This window comes from Eurosta solidaginis, chromosome 2, assembly GCF_040869045.1.
Source record: "Eurosta solidaginis isolate ZX-2024a chromosome 2, ASM4086904v1, whole genome shotgun sequence".
In the NCBI taxonomy this organism is placed as follows: Eukaryota; Metazoa; Arthropoda; class Insecta; order Diptera; family Tephritidae; genus Eurosta; species Eurosta solidaginis.
Genome location: NC_090320.1, coordinates 123,167,230 through 123,188,398, shown reverse-complemented (window position 1 = coordinate 123,188,398; position 21,169 = coordinate 123,167,230). Strand labels below are relative to the sequence as shown.

The 21,169-nt window shown below is 36.4% G+C and overlaps 1 protein-coding gene across 8 annotated transcripts in view; it reads left to right on the top strand.

Moving 5' to 3' along the window:
- TM9SF2 (transmembrane 9 superfamily protein member 2) overlaps positions 1-21,169 on the top strand; it is a 483,300-nt gene that overhangs the window by 305,668 nt on the left and 156,463 nt on the right. The window contains exon 5 of one of the 8 annotated variants that reach the window (XM_067766155.1): positions 6,596-6,712. The exons of the other annotated variants lie outside the window; for them this stretch is intronic. Within the exon in view, the coding sequence (XP_067622256.1) occupies positions 6,596-6,697 (102 nt within the window). The 3' untranslated portion in view covers positions 6,698-6,712. Of the gene's footprint in view, positions 1-6,595; positions 6,713-21,169 lie in introns of those variants that run through there. 8 annotated transcript variants of the gene reach the window in all.

Below are 21,169 nucleotides of genomic sequence, written 5' to 3'. Positions count from 1 at the left end.
GCCCGCCTGTAGAGTTGAATGCCATATATCATGATGGGCATTGAAATCGCCTTAGATAATGCGCTTATCGCCATCGAATAGTGCTCTGATATCAGGGCGGTATCCACTGGGGCAACAGGTAACAAGAGGGATATAGATGTTGATGATTTCTAAGTTTACATCGTCTGACAGGACAGATATGCCATGACATTCTAGACCACTGTCCCTGCGGCCGATGTCGGGATCGAATAGGATATATTGCACTGAGTGGTGGATCGTAAACGCAAGACCGCCCCCATTTCGCCTCTCACGATCTTATCTGTGGACGCTATACCCATAGCAGGTCTGCAGAGCAGATGTTGTTGTTGTAGCAGTGCTTCGCCCCATCCATCCACAAATTGTCATCAATGTCCTCTAACGGGAGTCCATGGAAACTTTCTGTTTCCACAGGGGTGGACCATAATGAGAGGGGTGTTAGGGGCGTTGGTTCCACAATACAATTGAAGAGATGGTTGGTGTCATGTGGGGACACGTTAAAAGCAGGACATATGTTTTGTATGTCGGGGTTGATTCTGGATTGGTAAGAGTTTAACCTGTTACAGTATCCAGATCGAAGTTGAGCTGGAGTGACACGCGTTTCCCTAGGGAGTGTGCGTTCCTCTTCTGCAAGTTTAGGGTATTGTTCTTTGAGTACAGGAATAACCGGGCGATTCCTGTCATAGAGGTCCGACGCCTGTTTGTGGAGTTCACTGAGGACCTGCTTGTGTTTTTGGCTTCATACGGCGATGAGAGCCACGGCTCCTGGATCAGCGCCACGTCAAACGAACCATCCTCAAGGGTTAGGAGGAGTTCGCTCGACGCCACTGTACTGTGTTGGAGGTTTATCTGTAGGACTCGCAGAACCATTGGGCTGTTTGTCCCCCTCCAGCACCTTCGCCGTGACGTCGTCGTACTCCCCTTGCCCTTTTGGTTTAGAGTATTTGAGGCCCCTTCCAGCTTCTTGTAACTGTTGTGCCGGGTGTTCCTCTGTGCGACTCGTAGCACCATTTGGCTTTTGGTCCGCTTCTAACACCTTCGTGGTGACGTTGGCTACCTCCACCTGTCTTTTTTCTCTTAGGCTTTTGAGGTCCTTTTCGACTTCGCCCACTTCTAGCGTGTTAGAATTTTTATCCCCGGGACTTCTTTTGCTGAGGTGCATGTAAATTTGTCCTGTACAAAAGGACATTTTGCGTGTACAATATGTCCTCCGCCTGCTTGTTTATTTGGAAGATGTAGAACTGACCTTCCTCCGTAGGCCGAGATACAGTAAGTACCTTCCAATGCTATGTCGGTATGTTCGGACTCTGATTCTGCAGAAGTCGTAGTGTATCCTCCGACTTCATCACGCCTGGTATCCATACTTTAACTTTTGGTAGTGTGGGAATTTGCGCTTTATCCACCACCTCAAACCGCGCGTTCGTGGCTTGCCTTTGGAAGGGGCTTACTTGGTTGTTCCCGTATCATCTTAAGCATTAAGCTGTCTTTCTACAGATCTTCACCTTTCAGTAATCATCTTTCCGAAAGGACTGCTACGATCAACCAGCACCACATTCAGTGACTGCTTTGCCACATCATTCATCTTCTCGGGAAAAGCCGGAATCTTAGTGTTATCTCCCTTTGGCACCTTCGAGAAAGCCGGAGTCTTCGATTTAACTCCCTTTAGCACCTCCGAGAAAGCTGGATTCTTAGCATTATCTCCCTTTGGCTTCTCCCCTACTTCCGTAGTGGGAGCTTTTCTCCGACTCGCAGCTTTCGAGGTAGTTGCTACTTCGCTATTGGGGCCATCTGTCTTACAGCTTTGGGCCTACTTCTCTTGTCTTTGCGACTGCCCTGCCTCACAGCTCTGGGACTGATTCCTTTCTGCCTCTTGAATGCAGGCTTGTCGCCTTCCGCCGAACGTTGCCTCTTCATTCTGCCATTCGACGCCTCTTTCTCCTCATACCGGTTGCAGAACCGAGGGTTTGTCGCAACAAACCTTTTGAACTGCCTTCGACCTACTTCTACCGCGCTCAAGCGCTCGATCTCCACTTCTGTTGGGTCAACCACAATTCTTAGTGCTGCACGATACTGGGAGAGAGCTCTTTTACTTCCTCTGCTCCGTACCCTTCTCCACTCTTCTACTCCGTTTTCAGTTGTGTGCTTTTCCAACACGGAGTTCATTGAATCAGCATTACTCTCGCTCCCTGAGTCCGACGCATCGCTTAATGCGTATTTGTCGCCCTTGGCTTGCGACTCTGTCCTCTTATCATCGTTCTTAGTACAATTAAGTAATGAGTCGTTCATCTGGGTCGTACGGCCACCTGCCCGACAAGGCGGGCTCAGCGGTCCAGTATTATATACGGGGAAAGGACCGTCCGCCACAGCAGCGCCCCTTACTGTGGTAAGACCATCAATACTTCCCGAGGTGACCCGGTATCGGGAAGGCTCCGTTCGAATACAGCCGAATTTATCCCCTGGCTGCAAATCGTCCAATAGGCACGGTCCGCATAACACCCTGGATTAGGGGCCACCGCGGATTCGATGACCTTTCGGAAAGCACGCACCACTTGACGGGCCTCAGTCGGGATAGGAAGGGCAGCAAAGCAATTGTCTGTATAAGTTTTTTGTAATCTTTCCACTTTCCTTTTTTGAGATTGATGAAAGTGCATTTTTCAGTAGTGATAAGTTCGGCGGATCGCTTGAGCGAATGGTCGGATGTCAATGTTACCATCGCACACTGGTCGAAATCAGTGATCTAGCGACGCTTAAGTCAAAAATTAAATATTCGAAAACGATAAATGTTTTTTAATGCATCGATTACCGATACTTTACTGAGAAACTTGGTGTGTTTATTTTTGTTTTACTTTCAATATTCGCTCAGCTGTTAGCTGTCAAACATAACATTTGCTGCTGAAAGTGCATTTAAGGAATTTGCCGCCTAATCATTCAGTGCGTATTTTTTGCCACAATTAAGTCAGTTTTTCATAAATGTTGGGCCTAAAAGTTTTAATTTAAAGTAAGAAGTATGCATTAACTAAAAATAAAGTGTCTGTGGCCTGTGTGTATCTAGTTTAATATTAGTGCGTTGTTGGAGTTGGCATTTGTGATAGGGGTTTTAAAGTGTAATATCCTATTGTTTCATGAAGTAGAACTTTTGAGATTCGACCGTGTTCGGTCTAATTATTTTTTTGTTTATTAATTTGGATTATTGTCGTTGTGAATCGTCCAACATGACATGCCCGTTCATGCCCGATTATTGTTTAATTAATATTTTAGGCACGAAGAATGTTTCCAAACACACACTTTTTTAATTTGGCACAATGAAAACACTATCTACAAAATTTTCGGATGTAGAGGACTATGTATTTAACAATATACCCTGCCAACCAAAACTGCGTAAAAAATTGGATAATAACTGAGAAAAAAGTGGATAAAAAAATGGATAATTTTGTATAGGCAATGTGCGGATTTTATCCACTTTCCCCTTGAGCGAGTCGTGTACGTGTGATCGCGCATCCTTCTCACACTTATACCAAAGTGCCATAAGGAAAAATGCATAGTTGCTCTTCTCTAACTAAAAATTTCCCATAACACAGTGTTGTATTTTTGTAGGGATGCCATATCGGAAAAATTTTATGTCTAAAAAATTCCAAAACTTTTTACCTTAATACCCAAAAAATACCTAAAAAAAACTCCAAAATACCCAAAAAATCTCCAAACTTTTTTTTAAATTTTTAATGAAAACGTTTATTTAAATATAAAAAATTCATTTACAATTGTTCTAAAGGCTGTTTTATCATAAAATGTTAAGAATACATCTGTTAAAAGGACTTTTTACATTAAATTTGTCTTCATCGCACATAAATTTTAAGATAAAACGGTCTTAAAGTTATTAAATAGCATAAATAATAATTATTCGTAATCACAATATTTTTTTAAGTATTTACTAAACTATAATATTTTTTATATAAATTAAAAAAGAAATATAAATAACATTGAAATAAAAGAATTTTGAATAACAGCGTAATACTCGGATTTTTAACATTAAAATGACATTTGTTTATTTATCAAAGTAATTAATTCGATAATTGATAAAATATCAATGCTGATTAGGTCGAGCTTCTAAAAGGGCAATTCCATTAAAAATCATTCAATCGATAAGCTAAATTTTTCAAATCAATTAAAACTAAGGATTACTGTGATAAGTATCTATTTGATTCTCTTATTTAAAAAAGGAATTATTAACTTTTTCATCACACGATTTAAGAAAATTTTATATTTGTCAGAGAGCTAGTCAGTTATTTTTAACAAAAAGCCACAATGAATGAAAAATGCTTGTATAACTTTGCAAACAAATTACTTACTACAGAGGTGTTTTTCTAAAATATACAAAATTTTGGAAAAAACTTTTTGATTCGATGAAGTAGAACTTTTGAGATTCGACCGTGTTCGGTCTAATTATTTTTTTGTTTATTAATTTGGATTATTGTCGTTGTGAATCGTCCAACATGACATGCCCGTTCATGCCCGATTATTGTTTAATTAATATTTTAGGCACGAAGAATGTTTCCAAACACACACTTTTTTAATTTGGCACAATGAAAACACTATCTACAAAATTTTCGGATGTAGAGGACTATGTATTTAACAATATACCCTGCCAACCAAAACTGCGTAAAAAATTGGATAATAACTGAGAAAAAAGTGGATAAAAAAATGGATAATTTTGTATAGGCAATGTGCGGATTTTATCCACTTTCCCCTTGAGCGAGTCGTGTACGTGTGATCGCGCATCCTTCTCACACTTATACCAAAGTGCCATAAGGAAAAATGCATAGTTGCTCTTCTCTAACTAAAAATTTCCCATAACACAGTGTTGTATTTTTGTAGGGATGCCATATCGGAAAAATTTTATGTCTAAAAAATTCCAAAACTTTTTACCTTAATACCCAAAAAATACCTAAAAAAACTCCAAAATACCCAAAAAATCTCCAAACTTTTTTTTAAATTTTTAATGAAAACGTTTATTTAAATATAAAAAATTCATTTACAATTGTTCTAAAGGCTGTTTTATCATAAAATGTTAAGAATACATCTGTTAAAAGGACTTTTTACATTAAATTTGTCTTCATCGCACATAAATTTTAAGATAAAACGGTCTTAAAGTTATTAAATAGCATAAATAATAATTATTTGTAATCACAATATTTTTTTAAGTATTTACTAAACTATAATATTTTTTATATAAATTAAAAAAGAAATATAAATAACATTGAAATAAAAGAATTTTGAATAACAGCGTAATACTCGGATTTTTAACATTAAAATGACATTTGTTTATTTATCAAAGTAATTAATTCGATAATTGATAAAATATCAATGCTGATTAGGTCGAGCTTCTAAAAGGGCAATTCCATTAAAAATCATTCAATCGATAAGCTAAATTTTTCAAATCAATTAAAACTAAGGATTACTGTGATAAGTATCTATTTGATTCTCTTATTTAATAAAGGAATTATTAACTTTTTCATCACACGATTTAAGAAAATTTTATATTTGTCAGAGAGCTAGTCAGTTATTTTTAACAAAAAGCCACAATGAATGAAAAATGCTTGTATAACTTTGCAAACAAATTACTTACTACAGAGGTGTTTTTCTAAAATATACAAAATTTTGGAAAAAACTTTTTGATTCGATTGACAGTACTATCAAAAGTACAATAATTTAATTATATCTCTTTTAATAAATGTATAAATTTTACCAAGTTTTCCCTAGCTATATACATGTATCTCTTATTTTCCAAAAATTTTAAAAAATCGGATATATATCCAAACGATAGTAGTACCGAAAGAAAAGTAATCAAATCTTTCTTTTGATATATACTAGCATTTATTACTCGTTTACAATGAGTGAAAAATATTCACTTTCGTTACAACTTTATAAAACTTCTCAACATTTTTACTAGTTACATATGTGTGTTTCTAAATTTGAAAAAATTTTCAGAAATCGTTTATCACTTTTAACGATAGTAGCATCGAAAGAAAAGTAATCAAATTACCTTTCTTTTAATATATACTAGCATTTATTACTCGTTTACAATGAGTGAAAAATATTCACTTTCGTTACAACCTTATAAAATTTCTCAACATTTTTACTAGTTACATATATGTGTATCTAAATGTGAAAAAAATTTCAGAAATCATTTATTAATTTCAACGATAGTAGCATCGAAAGAAAAGTAATCAAATTACCTTTCTTTTGATATATACTAGCATTTATTACTCGTTTACAATGAGTGAAAAATAGTCACTTTCGTTAAAACTTTATAAAATTTCTCAACATTTTTACTAGTTACATATATGTGTATCTAAATTTGAAAAAAATTTTCAGAAATCGTTTATCAATTTTAACGATAGTAGCATCGAAAGAAAAGTAATCAAATTATCTTTCTTTTGATATATACTAGCATTTATTACTCGTTTAAAATGAGTGAAAAATAGTCACTTTCGTTACAACTTTATAAAATTTCTTAACATTATTTCTAGCAATATAAATTTAACTAATATGCAAAAAAAAATATTTTCTCCGTTCCCAGCAGATCTATATCAGCGTGAGTGGTTGTCATGCTGTTCCTTATGCTCCCAAAGATATATTTGCTACTGGAAAAATAGAAAAAATAAAAGACAAAATTAGTTATTGATTCAACATAACTTCAGAGACGGGCTTTATTTACCTTTTTTTTGTTAATTCATATAATATTTATTTTATTAAAAATATATTAATACTAATTGTATACAAAGAAATAAATAATAAAAACAATGCAGGTTCTTTATGTACAAAATCAAAAAGGAAACGGAAAGACTTAAATAGTAAAAGGAAATGGTGAAATATATCTACAAACTACTATTTACAACGGCAAACTTAACTATATATAACCTATGCAAATTTATAAAATAAATTATGTAATTACCTACAGGTATAGAATAATACTTAAGGACTAAATTTTCTTTGTTTATAATATGTATGCCCTCAGTTGTTGAGCTACTAAAATAACTAATCCAGATGAGGACACAAGGGGCTCTATAACAACGTTTCCAACTTTTGTTAAAACTCGAACTACGAAACTATTTTCGTTTTGTTGGTTAACAATCTTTATAGAACCCAATGTACTACTTAAGAAGAAACTGTGCTTATCATTCTTAAAATTTATAATAAAATTATCATTTTTAAAAATTTTACTACAATCCGTAAAATTTCTTCTTCTATTCTCAAAAACAATTTCTGCAGTATCTTAGATGGATTGTGTGTAAGTTTTTTAATGTATTGCATATAATTCTCAAATTTATATGCTGAAAAAGAATCTAACGGACCAAATTGTTTTACGCAATCGCTTAAATGCAAAGGGCGTGGACATTGAAACTAATTAAATTCGCGCCAAAATAATTACTAAATAATTTAACAAACTCTTTTAATATTTCATTCGCAACATTAGATTCTACTTTACAAGACTTCTCACACGAGATAAGTCGAACAGCACAGTGCAACAAAAGAAAGTGATAATAAAGGTTATCCGGTATGCAGTCTTTCAAAACGAAAATGCCAGAATACAGTAAAAACTGCCGGTATTCTGCCGATTTCCAGTTGCTTAATTCGTCTAGATCACGGCTTCGTCTAGAAAACTCAAAGGGAACGCAACTATTCAGAAAAATCAATTTTTCGTTCATTGTCGTTACGTTCCCTCTTTTAATAAGCAACTGGAGTAGTTTTTTGTTACTCCTAAGTCCACTTAATGCAGGGGTTCTAAGCCAATATTTACGGATTCTAGCAAAATCTCCCTCTGCTTATGGAATGACAAATCTATCCTATTTTTAAATGAATCATCTGTTCTTAGCTCGCCCACTTCTTGGGATAGGCACACCCGATCTAAATGTTGCCCCATTTGCAAACATTTCGGGCAGCTATTTTTTTCTATAGGACCCTTTATCCCAGTTATAAATGCCCGAGCTGGTGAATCGCAAGTAAATAGCCTCACACTTCCTTTAACAATTCTGTAGATCCCACTTTCACCCCATTCTGAGCTAAAGTGCCTACCTCCTCGCAAAATTCTTTTAAAAAATCATTTAGATCTGGGGGCTTACTCATCCCTGAATAACAAGCTGCTTATCACAAATGGTTCCGAATTGGGGAAATCTACAACGTGGCCCAAAATCGGCCATAATACACTGTTAGAACTTTTGAAAATTTTAAGCCCATGTATTCCCACATCTATTGAAATTCGCTCTAAACTTTGGAGACACTAGTTGATGGTACTTCATCTCTATTTAAAGAAATTGCCCCCCTGCTATTTGATGGTATATTATCTGTATCTTGCCCAGACGATTCATTTAATTTCCTAAATGTTTCTTTCAATTCCTCAAAATATGCCTTTTCTTTGCTCATTAAATTTGAGAACATTCTCTTGTTCATCGTTACAATATAAATAAAAATAATAATAAAAACAATAGTAATATTGATGATGATGGTGTTGATGATGATAATAATTATAAAAAAATGTGTAGGTGTTATCCTGTTTTGTTGTGCTGTTCTGCAGTGTGTTCCTCAAAAGAACTGGAAATAAAAAAGATGTACAGGCGCATGCATTTATATATTTTATGATAACAACATAAAATCTTCCAGAACTTTGTCAGGGGCCTTGCACTGAACCCGTTTTGACATACCTTATTATGCATAAATGTACAGGCGCATGTATTTATATATTTTATGATAACAACATAAAATCTTCCAGAACTTTGTCAGGGGCCTTGCACTGAACCCGTTTTGACATACACTATTATGCATATATGTACAGGCGCATGCATTTATATATTTTATGATAACAACATAAAATCTTCTAGAACTTTGTCAGGGGCCTTGCACTGAACCCGTTTTGACATACACTATTATACATATATGTACAGGCGCATGCATTTGTATATTTTATGATAACAACATAAAATCTTCCAGAACTTTTTCAGGGGCCTTGCACTGAACCCGCTTTGACATACCTTATTATGCATATATGTACAGGCGCATGTATTTATATATTTTATGATAACAACATAAAATCTTCCAGAACTTTGTCAGGGGCCTTGCACTGAACCCGTTTTGACATACCTTATTATGCATATATGTACAGGCGCATGCATTTATATATTTTATGATAACAACATAAAATCTTCCAGAACTTTGTCAGGGGCCTTGCACTGAACCCGTTTTGACATACCTTATTATGCATATATGTACAGGCGCATGCATTTATATATTTTATGATAACAACATAACATCTTCCAGAACTTTGTCAGGGGCCTTGCACTGAACCCGTTTTGACATACACTATTATGCATATATGTGGGAGCCTTAAAGTAATTAAGACATTTTACAACACTGTATTTCATAAAGCGATTGCAGGCGGACAACTGACTAACAGCAGAAACATGAATAAATAAGACAAAATGCAAACAAGCAACAAAGGGATAACGGAACTTTTAAAATAGCGAATAGACAAATTTCAAAGTCATAGTTTGCTCTTGCGGACAGTTCATATGAAGTTGAGTAGTGAATCGGACGCGCCACAGCAAGTAAAAATAACTTCTTTTTTGTATATGCCAAAGCATAAGTGCAAAGTAAAAAATGTTTAACTAAATAAAAAAATTTGAACTAAAACATGTGTAAATGTGAACTAAACGTGTATATGTAACTTAAAATAGTAGCGTACAACGCAAAACAATACGAACTTGAAATGTTAATTGTAAAACCGAAATAAACGAAATACAAACAATTTGACGTAATTTTAAAGAAAAAGAGCGTGTTAATCCTTTTTGAACCCCACAAATGGTGTCAGAAGTGCGGAAAGTGTTTAATAAAAACTAATAGTTGAATATCTGCATAAAACTGTACCAAAAATTTATATCGGGTTTAATTGAAGTCATACGATAGAACAGTTATACATTGGGGTGCCTATATGAAAAACCCTATCGTTGAAAAGCCGTTATGCTCATCACTCATACGTTTGCGTGAAAAAACAAAAAGAAATAATAAATTTTGTCGCTTTGTGGCGTCCGTTTAATGAACCACGGAACACGAACTTTAAAGTGTTGCTATACTGCTGCTGGTGAACAAGTTGAGTCATCATCATCATCCTCCTCAACTTAGGTGCAGTTCTTGTGATGTCATTCCACGTATATCCTGCTTCTCGAGTTCTTTATCCACAGTTCTGCGCCAAGTTTTCGCAGGTGCACCAGGTCGTCGGCTTCCTTGTGGATTCCATCGCAATGCTTGTCTGGCTATATTTACTGGAGGTGGTCTGAGAGTGTGACCAATCCACGACCATTTACGCTTGGTTATTTCTGTGGCAACCTTAGGTTGATTTGTTCTAGACCATAAGTCGTAATTTGAAATTCTTTCCGGCCATCGAATTTTCAGGATTCGGCGCAGACATTTATTAATAAAAACTTGTAGACGTTTCTGAATTGAAATTGAGCTTTTCCACGTCTCGCAAGCATAAAACAGTACTGATTTAACATTCGAATTAAACAGTCGAAGCTTCGTTTTTAAATTTGAGTAGCCAAGCAGCAAAACTTAAATGTTGTTGTTGTGGGCGACTAAGTAAAAGCCCAACCGTTGATGTGTTACTGTACTGCTGCTGGTGAACAAGTCGAGTAGCCAAGCAGTAAAACTTAAATGTTGTTGTTGTGGGCGACTAAGTAAAAGCCCAACCGTTGATGTGTTACTGTACTGACATGGGCGAATAAGTCGAAGTAGCCCAGCAGTAAATCTGCAATTCCGATAAGTAAAAATGTTTGGCGAACCCATGTTGCAGTTGATGGAAGAAACTTTACACCTACTAAGTTGCAGTTGTTGATACGAGCCGATGCCGCACTTACAAACGGGAAAGCTGAACACTGTCGAGACAAACTAACGATAAGTATAAGTTTATATACTAACTCGATTGTATTGTAGAATTGCTTAGAGTAGGTACTAATTTTTGCAAAAAATAAGAATATCCATTTCAATACATTATAACAAGGTAGATACCAAAAAGAAGTTATAAAGCTTACCGTGGCACAATGGATAGAGATGAAATATTAGGGTTGACCGTAAGTAATTTGAAAAGCAAACTCACTGAACTAAGGCTTTCCACAAGTGGTCGTAAGGTAGTCCTTCAAGACAGACTTATGGAGCATTATGGAATTGAGCTTAGCGATGATGAAGACGAAGTTTTCGAGAATGCTTCATCTGTACACTCCGTTGCCGTTGGGGTGCGTGAAACAACTAGAACACCCTTCACACTTCGTGACATCGAAGATTCTTTGTCTTGTTTTTCAGGTTCAGGCCAAGCATCAATAGAAAAGTGGTTAGAAATTTTTGAGGAGAACGCTGCAGCAGTGCAGTGGAATGAATTTCAAAAATTTATTTATGCAAAGCAATTGCTAAAAGGTGGTGCTAAGATGTTTGTTCAGTGCCAAAAAGGAATAAAAGACTGGGACTCTTTGAAAAAATCGTTAAAAGAAGAATTTGGTTCAGCAGTATCTGCGAGTGAAGTGCATCGTATGTTGCGCAATAGGCGAAAACAGTATAACGAAGATTACAAAGAGTACTTGTACAACCTCATGGAAATAGGGAAAATGATTGATTTAGATGAAGTTAGCATAATCGAATATTTTATAGATGGCTTGCCAGATACGAGGTCCAACAAGGCAAATCTCTACCTGGCAAGAAACATAAACGAGTTAAAAGAGCAAATAAGAGTTTACGAGAAAATCAGGGGAGGTGGCCGAGCAGCTGCAGTTAAATCAAGCGAACAATCTGGGAAATTACCAAAACAAGCGCAACGCCAACAAGATAAACGATGTTTTCGGTGCGGTGAAACAAACCACATTTTGTGTAATTGTCCCCAGGCTACAGTCACTTGTTTTAAATTCGATCAACTGGGTCACATAGCGTCGAATTGTAAAAACCCCAAAAAGGAGTTGAAGGCATAATCGCTTAATGCAACCATGATGAGTACAAAAAGCAGAACCGTATCACGGGGCGGACTTATTTTTAAAGACATTATAATTCGGGGCTTCGTACATTCAGCACTCATAGATACAGGATGTGATTTATGCTTGATTAGATATGACGTGTTGGTATCATTAGGCGAATTCGAGTTAACCAACGAAAAGCATCAACTATTCGGTATAGCCGATAGTGCCTTGATAACTATTGGGTATTATATATCATGTGTTAATGGCAACTCAGTTTACGAACATTGCATATGCTACATACACATGTCTATACAAACGCACTATACTCTCTCTTGTTTCATTACCACTTCTTGTAATCTATGAACTATAATACTCTTACTAAATAAATCATTCGAAGTTTAGCTGTCAAGTAGGTGCGTTGTAATTATTAGTACACAACATAATTGGCGACGAGCGGGTAAAAAAAAATTAAACAAAGAACTTTTTAATTGGTGTTAAAGAACCTTTAAGCGTTGCAAAATAACAATAAATAAAGTAAGACGAATTTCGTCAGTGAAAATTTAATTCACAAAAAACGCAATATCTTTTTTACTTCGAATCAAAGTCAGTGGGTCTCTTAAAATGCAACAAAATACAACAACAACAAATACACCGACCACATTATTTCAGACAACAAATGTGCCGGAATTCCAGCCAAATGATGAAACATGGATGATGTGGAAGGACAAATTAGAAAATCATCTTGCTGAGATAAATTGTGTAGAAGAAAACGCAAAAAAACGCATTTTATTAAAATCAATTGGTGCTGCACAGTACAGTTTTTTATACGATTTATGCACACCGTTATCTCCAGTAACAAAAACATGCAAAGAGCTGTGTGAAATATTGGAAGCGCATTATACACCACCAACAATTATTTTTCGAGAACGGAAGATTTTCCATCAAGCACGAAAAACGGATGATGAAACCGTTTCTCAGTGGTTTGCAAGAATGAAGAGATTAGCAGCAAAATGTCAATTCGGTACACATTTTGAAACTTTTGTACTAGATCAATTCGTGATCAGCTTACCAGATAAAATTTTTGACCGCATCAGTGAGGAAAACTCATCCTTAACATTGGCTAACGCTCTAACCAAAGCAATGATTTTAGAATCAAAATTCTTGCTCAATACTGCTGATTCTACTACTGGATCGAGTGTGAATTTGGTAAAAAAATACCCGTCAAAAAATAACAATACACATACAGCAGTAAGCAAGAATAAAAATGGTAGCAGCAGTAAAAGTAAGGACGAAAGGAAACCAAAGTGTTTTCGTTGCTGATGGAAGAATCACGAGGTAAAGGACTGCAAATTTAAAGACAGCACATGTTACAAATGTTCCAAAGTAGGACACTTAGCTTCGGTATGCAGATCTAAATCGAAAAGGGCTGTAAATTATGTGTCTGATTCAGATAAAATTGATCAAAGCCACACTGACGAGTCATTTAATTTTTCTATTTTCAGCGTTAACACGAGCGACCCGAATGGTGTGTATTCCCTATCAGTGGAGGTCAGAGGGAGGAAAATGGATGTTGTGTGTGACACTGGAGCGCCATGTACACTTTTTCCAAAATCTCTGTATAAGGAGTTATGCAAAAACGAAAAACTTTTTCCATGTTCGATTCCATACGTGGACTATAATGGTAAGCAAATAAAATTATGTGGAAAATTTACTACACCCATTACATATCGCGGTATTACAAAAAAGATTTCTGTGGTCGTATCAGACACTAAAAGCCCTCCACTGCTAGGTAGATCATTTCTGCGAGCTTTCAATTTTGAATTAACTCAAATCAACCTTGTGTCAACTGAAGAAAAACATACAATCATATTAGAGCAGCTTAAAAGTGAGTTTTGCGGGGTTTTTAAAGAAGAATTGGGAAAATTCAGCGGTCAGAAAGTAAGACTAGAACTAATGAAAGATGCAAAACCGATTTTTTGCAAGCCTCGATCTTTGCCAATAGCTTGGAAAGAACAGGTAGAGAAACAATTACGGGAGTTAATCAAGGGCGACGGTTTAGAACTCGTGGATAACTCTGATTGGGGAACGCCACTTGTTCCCGTCCCAAAGCCAGACGGCACACTTAGAATATGCGGAGACTACAAGGCTACCATAAATAAATATTTATGTGACTATAAATATCCACTTCCGCGCATAGATGAAATATTTGCATCACTAGAGGGTGGTGAACTTTTCACCAAATTAGATTTATCAAATGCGTACAACCAATTAGTTTTGGATGACGATTCACAACTTTTATGTGCGTTGAACACACATATAGGTACGTTGAGAGTCAAGCGCATGCCATTTGGTATAAAGCCAGCAGCAGCCATTTTTCAAAAGACTATTGAAAATTTATTGCGAGGAATCCCAAATGTTGTCATATACCAAGACGATATTACTTTCACGGGGAAAACTTTTCATGAGCACATACAAAATTTAAGGGCAGTTTTAGAAAAATTCAAGCCTTCAAATTTAAAACTTAATTTAAAAAAATGCGCCTTTTTTCAATCTAAAATATCCTATCTAGGTTTCAATATAGATAAGCATGGCCTAAGCAAAACAAGCGAAAGGATATCGAGCGTCCTAAATGCTCCTGTTCCAGGGAACGTTTCAGAGGTCAAGGCATTTTTAGGAATGGTCAATCATTATTCAAAGTTTGTCGAAAATTTCGCAAAAAAAGTAAGCCCTTTATATAATTTATTGCAAAAAAATGTGCAATTTAAATGGACAAATGAATGTCAAGCAGCATACGAATTAATAAAAAAAGAAATTACTTCGGACCAGGTGCTGATTCACTTCAATGTCGACTTGCCTTTAATTCTGTCAACTGATGCTAGTAATAGTGCAGTCGCGGGCGTACTTTCCCTCAAATTTTCAGATGGTTCTGTAAAACCTATTGCATTTGTTTCGAGATCTCTTTCTAAAAGTGAACGAAATTATAGCACGCTTGAAAAAGAGGCTCTTGCTATCGTATATTGCGTGACAAAATTGCGACAATATTTACTAGGAAACCATTTCATTTTAAAAACCGACCATAAGCCGTTAGTGACAATCTTTGGCGAACATAAAGGTTTGCCAGCAATGGCAGCTGCCCGAATGCAGCGGTGGGCGTTCATACTTTCAGGGTTCAATTACACGATTACGTACGTCAAGGGCATTTCCAACGACGCTGATAGCTTGTCTCGCATACCGCAAGCGACAAATCAACAAGACTGTTTCGAAAATTCCTATGTCAATTTTATTGAAAATTCGAACTATTTGAACATCAATTTTAAAAGCGTTGGTAGGGAAACTAGAAAAGATCCAATACTTTCCAAGGTATCCCATGCTATTCTTCATGGCGAAGTCAACAATTTGACTGGAGCAAAATTTATTCCTTTCAAGGATAAAATTAACGAACTAACTGTTGAATATGACTGTATTTTATGGGGATATAGAGTCGGTATACCTGAAAAATTTCGAGTTCATATATTAAACGAGCTTCATGCCTCACATATGGGCATCGTGAAAACGAAGGCTCTCGCCAGATCGCATGTCTGGTGGCCAAACATAAACTCTGATATCGAACATGTAATAAAGAATTGTCTCCCATGCCAAAAGTTGCAAGCGAGTCCAGAAAAAAGCTCCTTAATTTCGTGGAAGCCAACTAACTCTCCGTGGAGTCGAATACATGCTGATTTTGCTGGACCAATAAAAGACTTTTACTTTTTGATCATTATTGACTCCTTCACCAAATTGGCTGAAGTTTTTCAAACAAAAGATTTAACGTCCAGCTTTGTCATTAGAAAAATGAGAGAGACTTTTGCTCGCTATGGTATTGTCGACACGCTAGTCACAGACAATGGTCGTCAATTTACTTCTGACGAATTTAAGTCATTTTTGAAAACAAATAACATTAACCACATCTTCACAGCTCCTGGCCATCCGGCAACCAACGGCCAAGCTGAAATATTTGTAAAGAATTTAAAAAAATCACTATATGCAAGTCTAGAAAAAAGAAAACACTCAGACACTGAATTCATTTTAAATAAGTTTTTATTCGATTATCGAAACACAATTCACACAACTACGGGAGAATCTCCTGCAAAATTATTTCTCTCGCGACCTTTAAAGTCTCGTTTCGATCTTTTGAAACCCCCGCTAGTTCAAAAACAGATTATCAAAAAACAAATTGAAAGCGAACAAAACTACAAAGGCAAACGGGAAGAGCACTTTCAAAAAGGGCAAAATGTTTTAATACGCGACTACAGAAATCCAAATAAAACGAGCTGGATGCCAGCAAAAATTAACAAACAAATGGGTCCACGATCATATAGTTGTATCATTGTACACAATAAAGAGAAATAAAAAGACACTTGAACCAAATAAGAGATAATAATTCTTCACAAGAAAATACGGGAAATCATAACGTTTACAATGAAATGCGCGAAAGCGTAGGTGAACCACACACTTCATCCAGTCCTCCAGATAACCTTGCTGAGGGTAGTGCACATGATCCGGACGAGCATGTTACGCGATCAAAAATAGAATTAAGACCTAGGATAGCAGGCAAGGTTGTGAAACCTCAAGAATAAGTTGTACATATCCAACTAACATTTAATCTAATTACTTACTGTTCTAAGTTTAAAAAGCATTTACATATTTAAGCAATACATGAATTACAATCAAACAAAATATAATGTACATATTTTATATTTCTATTTTAAATATTTTAAAATTCTATTTTATATAAGCAAAGCTAAGGGGGAGCGTATTGGGTATTATATATTATGTGTTAATGGCAACTCAGTTTACGAACATTACATATGCTACATACACATGTATATACAAACGCACTATACTCTCTCTTGTTTCATTACCACTTCTTGTAATCATACCTATGAACTATAATACTCTTACTAAATAAATCATTCGAAGTTTAGCTGTTAAGTAGGTGCGTTGTAATTATTAATACACACCAATAACTTTAGGTGGGTTTAAGACCAAGGTAGAGTTTGAAGACTCCGCAGTTGTTATTAACTTTCATGTTGTTCGCGAGAGAGATTCCAGGTTCGGTGTTATTATTGGCAATGATGTTTTGAAATGGGTGGACATAGTAATAAAGAATGATGAAGTGCAATTGAGAAAACGGGGTACTGTGTCCGCGAGTTGTGAGCCAATAACAATAGAAAGAAGCAGTGCAGTTGCTGGTGGACAGTCAGCCGTTGATAGGAAATTAGCTACGGACACTAAGTCAGTTGTTGGTAGAAAAGAAGAAACGTTCGAACTTTTTAATGAATTTGGAAATATATGCACGGCGGAAAGCCAAGAAAGAGAGAAAGAGTTAGATCTGGCGCATTTAGATGCACTCCAAGAGGCAAAAATTAGGTCTTTAGTTAAAAGTTATGTACCCGTGAGAAGTAAAATGTCTCCAGTAGAAATGAAGATCATTTTAACCGATGAAAAGCCAGTATATCAAAGACCACGGAGACTTTCATATGAAGATAGGTGTTGGGTAGACGCCGAAATTGCGAAGCGGCTGGAAGAAGGCATCATCCATTCCAGCTCTTCGGAATATGCGTCACCTGTGGTTTTGGTATCGAAAAGACGGAAGTAAAAGACTTTTTTGCGATTGCCGCCAGTTAAACGAAAAAATCTATAGAGACAATTTCCCTATGCCATTAATTGACGACGTTTTAGAACGACTTCAAGGCGCCAAAGTCTTCACGACGCTCGACCTGTCAAATGGGTTCTTCCACGTGCCTATAGAGAAAGATTCCAGAAAATATACGTCGTTCGTGACCCATAGTGTTCAATACGAGTTCCTCTATGTCCCATTCGGAATTTCCAACTCACCCGCAGTGTTTTCACGGTATATAACGGCAGTATTACGCCCTCTAATACAATCAGGCGTGGTAGTCGTATACATGGATATCTGGATTATTCCGGCGAAAGACGAAATGGAAGGCATGAAGAGCTTGGAACTCGTTCTGGAAGTTGCATCCGCAAGTGGTTTGAAGATAAAATGGGAAAAATGTCAGTTCTTGAAGAAAAAAGTTGAATTCTTAGATTATGTGATAGAAAATAGCACAATTAAGCCATGTTTAGCAAAGACAAAGGCAGTAAAGGGTTTTCCGGTACCAACTTCAAAGAAAAGTCTACAGCGCTTTTTAGGGTTAACGTCGTATTTCAGAAGGTTTATTGAAAGTTACGCGATTATAGCAAAGCCGTTATCTGAGCTTCTCCGCCAAGACAATAGGTTTCAGATGGGAGGCGAGGAGCTAGCCGCATTCCAGCAACTTAAAGTAGCTTTGGTTACGGCCCCAGTTTTAACTTTATATAACCCTAAAGCAGTCACTGAGGTCCACACAGATGGAAGTATGTACGGCTATGGCGCGGTTTTATTGCAAAGAGACGTCGACGATAGAGAATATCATCCTGTGCAATATATGAGCAGGAAAACTAAACCATTTGAGGAAACACTCCACTCGTATGAGTTGGAAGTTTTAGCAATAATTGAGGCACTAAAAAAATTGAGGGTTTACCTGATAGGCATCAAATTTAAAATCGTAACCGATTGCAATGCATTCACGATGACGTTAAAAAAGCGTGATGTACCGTTAAGAGTTTCACGCTGGGCTTTGTATTTGCAGGATTTTGATTACACAATCGAACACCGTAGCGGAACAAAAATGAGACATGTAGACGCGCTCAGTAGAATGTCCTGCTTGCTATTGGAGGATACATTAAGTCATCGGTTGAAGTTAGCTCAGATGGACGATGATTGGATTAAGGCAGTTAGGAAAGTACTAGAAACAGGTCCTTACGAAGATTATTACCTATACAAAGACATTTTATTCAAAGATCCTGTTAAGACGTTAGTGGTTGTTCCATCTCAGATGGAGGACGAAATTATACGAACCGCGCATAACCAGGAACATTTTTCTAAAAAAAAACTCAAGAAGCAATCGAATGGAAAACGACAAACAAGCAGTACAATTACCTATTTGTTGTAATCGATGCGTTCTCAAAGTTCACATGTCTTTATCCGACGAAGAACACGGGCGCAGAATCGGTGATCAACATACTAAAAGGGCAGTCGTCAGTTTTCGGCAATCCGAAACGTATTATTTCTGACAGTGGTACCGCGTTTACGTCAAATTTCTTCAGGGAATATTGCGTAAGCGAAGATATACAATATATAGATATACAATAGATGCGGAGATCGCAATATCATTGATACCACAGGAAGAACAGGAGCACGCAAGACACATGTGCAGGGAAATCATAAGAAAGGAGGTGAAAGCACAGGAAGGACAAAAAACGAATACAGAGGAGAAAACAATAAAGAATCTACGTCATAAACTAAGGAAAAACAATATTGTCACAACGAAAGCGGACAAAGGAAACACCACTGTGCTAATCGAAAAAGAGCAATATATATCCAAAACCGAGGATCTCATAGAGGAAATGAAATGTCGTAGAATGAGAGAGGATCCCACAGATGAATACCAAAAACAAATCAAAGTTGCTATAAAAAATGCAACAAATATAGTAGATTCTAACATGGCACATAGATTGGTCCAAATGAACCCTTCGGCTCCTCCACTGGTTGCGCTACCAAAAATCCACAAGCCGAACACGCCAATGAGGCCCATCATTAATTTTAAATCGGCACCATGTTACAAACTGTCCAAATATTTAAAAACGATATTGATAGACACTCTGGAGCTTAGGAACGAATATGCAATAGCTAACACAACAGAACTAATAGAGAGACTCGAGACCGTAGAGCTAACAAGAAACAGCAAATTGGTATCTTTTGACATAAAAGATTTATACCCATCTATACCACTATCGGAGACTTTGGACATAGTTAGCTCAACAATAGTTCATAACACAAAAAACAAAGTGAAAAGTATGCAAATCACAAATACGCTAAGAACCACTTTACGTCAAAACTATTTTAAATTCAACAATAAGATATATAGACAAACAAACGGTCTTGGAATGGGAAGCCCCACATCAGCAATTCTTATGGAAGTGTTCATGCAAAATCTGGAAGAAAAGTACATACAGGAGCTGAAGTCCAAATTAGGCGTGTCATTTTATGCTAGATACGTGGATGACATAATATGCGTTTTAACTACTAATAACGAAGAGCTCATACTGGAATACCTCAACAAACAGCACGGCAATATACAATTTACAATGGAAACCGAAAAAGACGGAGGAATCAACTATCTAGACCTCACGATAAATATTGATAAAGAAGCCAAAAGATTTAACTATGACATATATAGAAAGTCAACGGCCACCGACACAATAATACACAATACCTCAAATCACCCTCAACATCATAAAAATGCAGCATTAAGGCACTTGGTACATAGACTTGAAAGAACACCTCTTACACAAGAGGCATATAAGAGAGAACTTGAGGTCATATATAATATCGCTGCAAACAACGGATATAAAAAAGCACTAGTAGATAAGCTCAGAAGGACAAATGGAGAACCAAAAAGAAATAATGAAAAAGAAAATAATAGCTGGACGACTATGACATATACTGGAAAAGCAACATATAAATTGGCAAATTTCTTTAAAAAATACAATATTAACACAGCATTCAAAACATCGAACAATCTAGGGCGAAAACTAAGAACTAACATTAACTCAGAGGATCCGTTTAGCAGCCACGGCGTATACAAGCTTACCTGCGGATGCCAGCATAGTTACATAGGACAAACAGGACGGCAAATAAGAACGAGGTTCAGAGAACATATTAGAGATTACAACAAAAAAATACGGAATCCAAACATTTTACCCGAGTCTAACTTCGCGAATCACATGGTCGAGAATGAATGTTCCCCAGCAAACATCAATAAAACAGTTAGGGTTCTTCACATACAAGAAAAGGGCCGACGTCTCAACGTACTCGAAAACATGGAAATCTACAAACAGAAAACATTCGACGGTAGAATAATAAACGAACAGATAAACACCATTTCTGACACAATATTCGAGCCTTTAAAACTTGTTTACAGGAAACAACTTAATCACACAGGTACAACCGACAAACGCACAACAACAAATAAACACAAAACAATTAACAAACCAAAACAAAAAACCGACAAAGAAGGTCA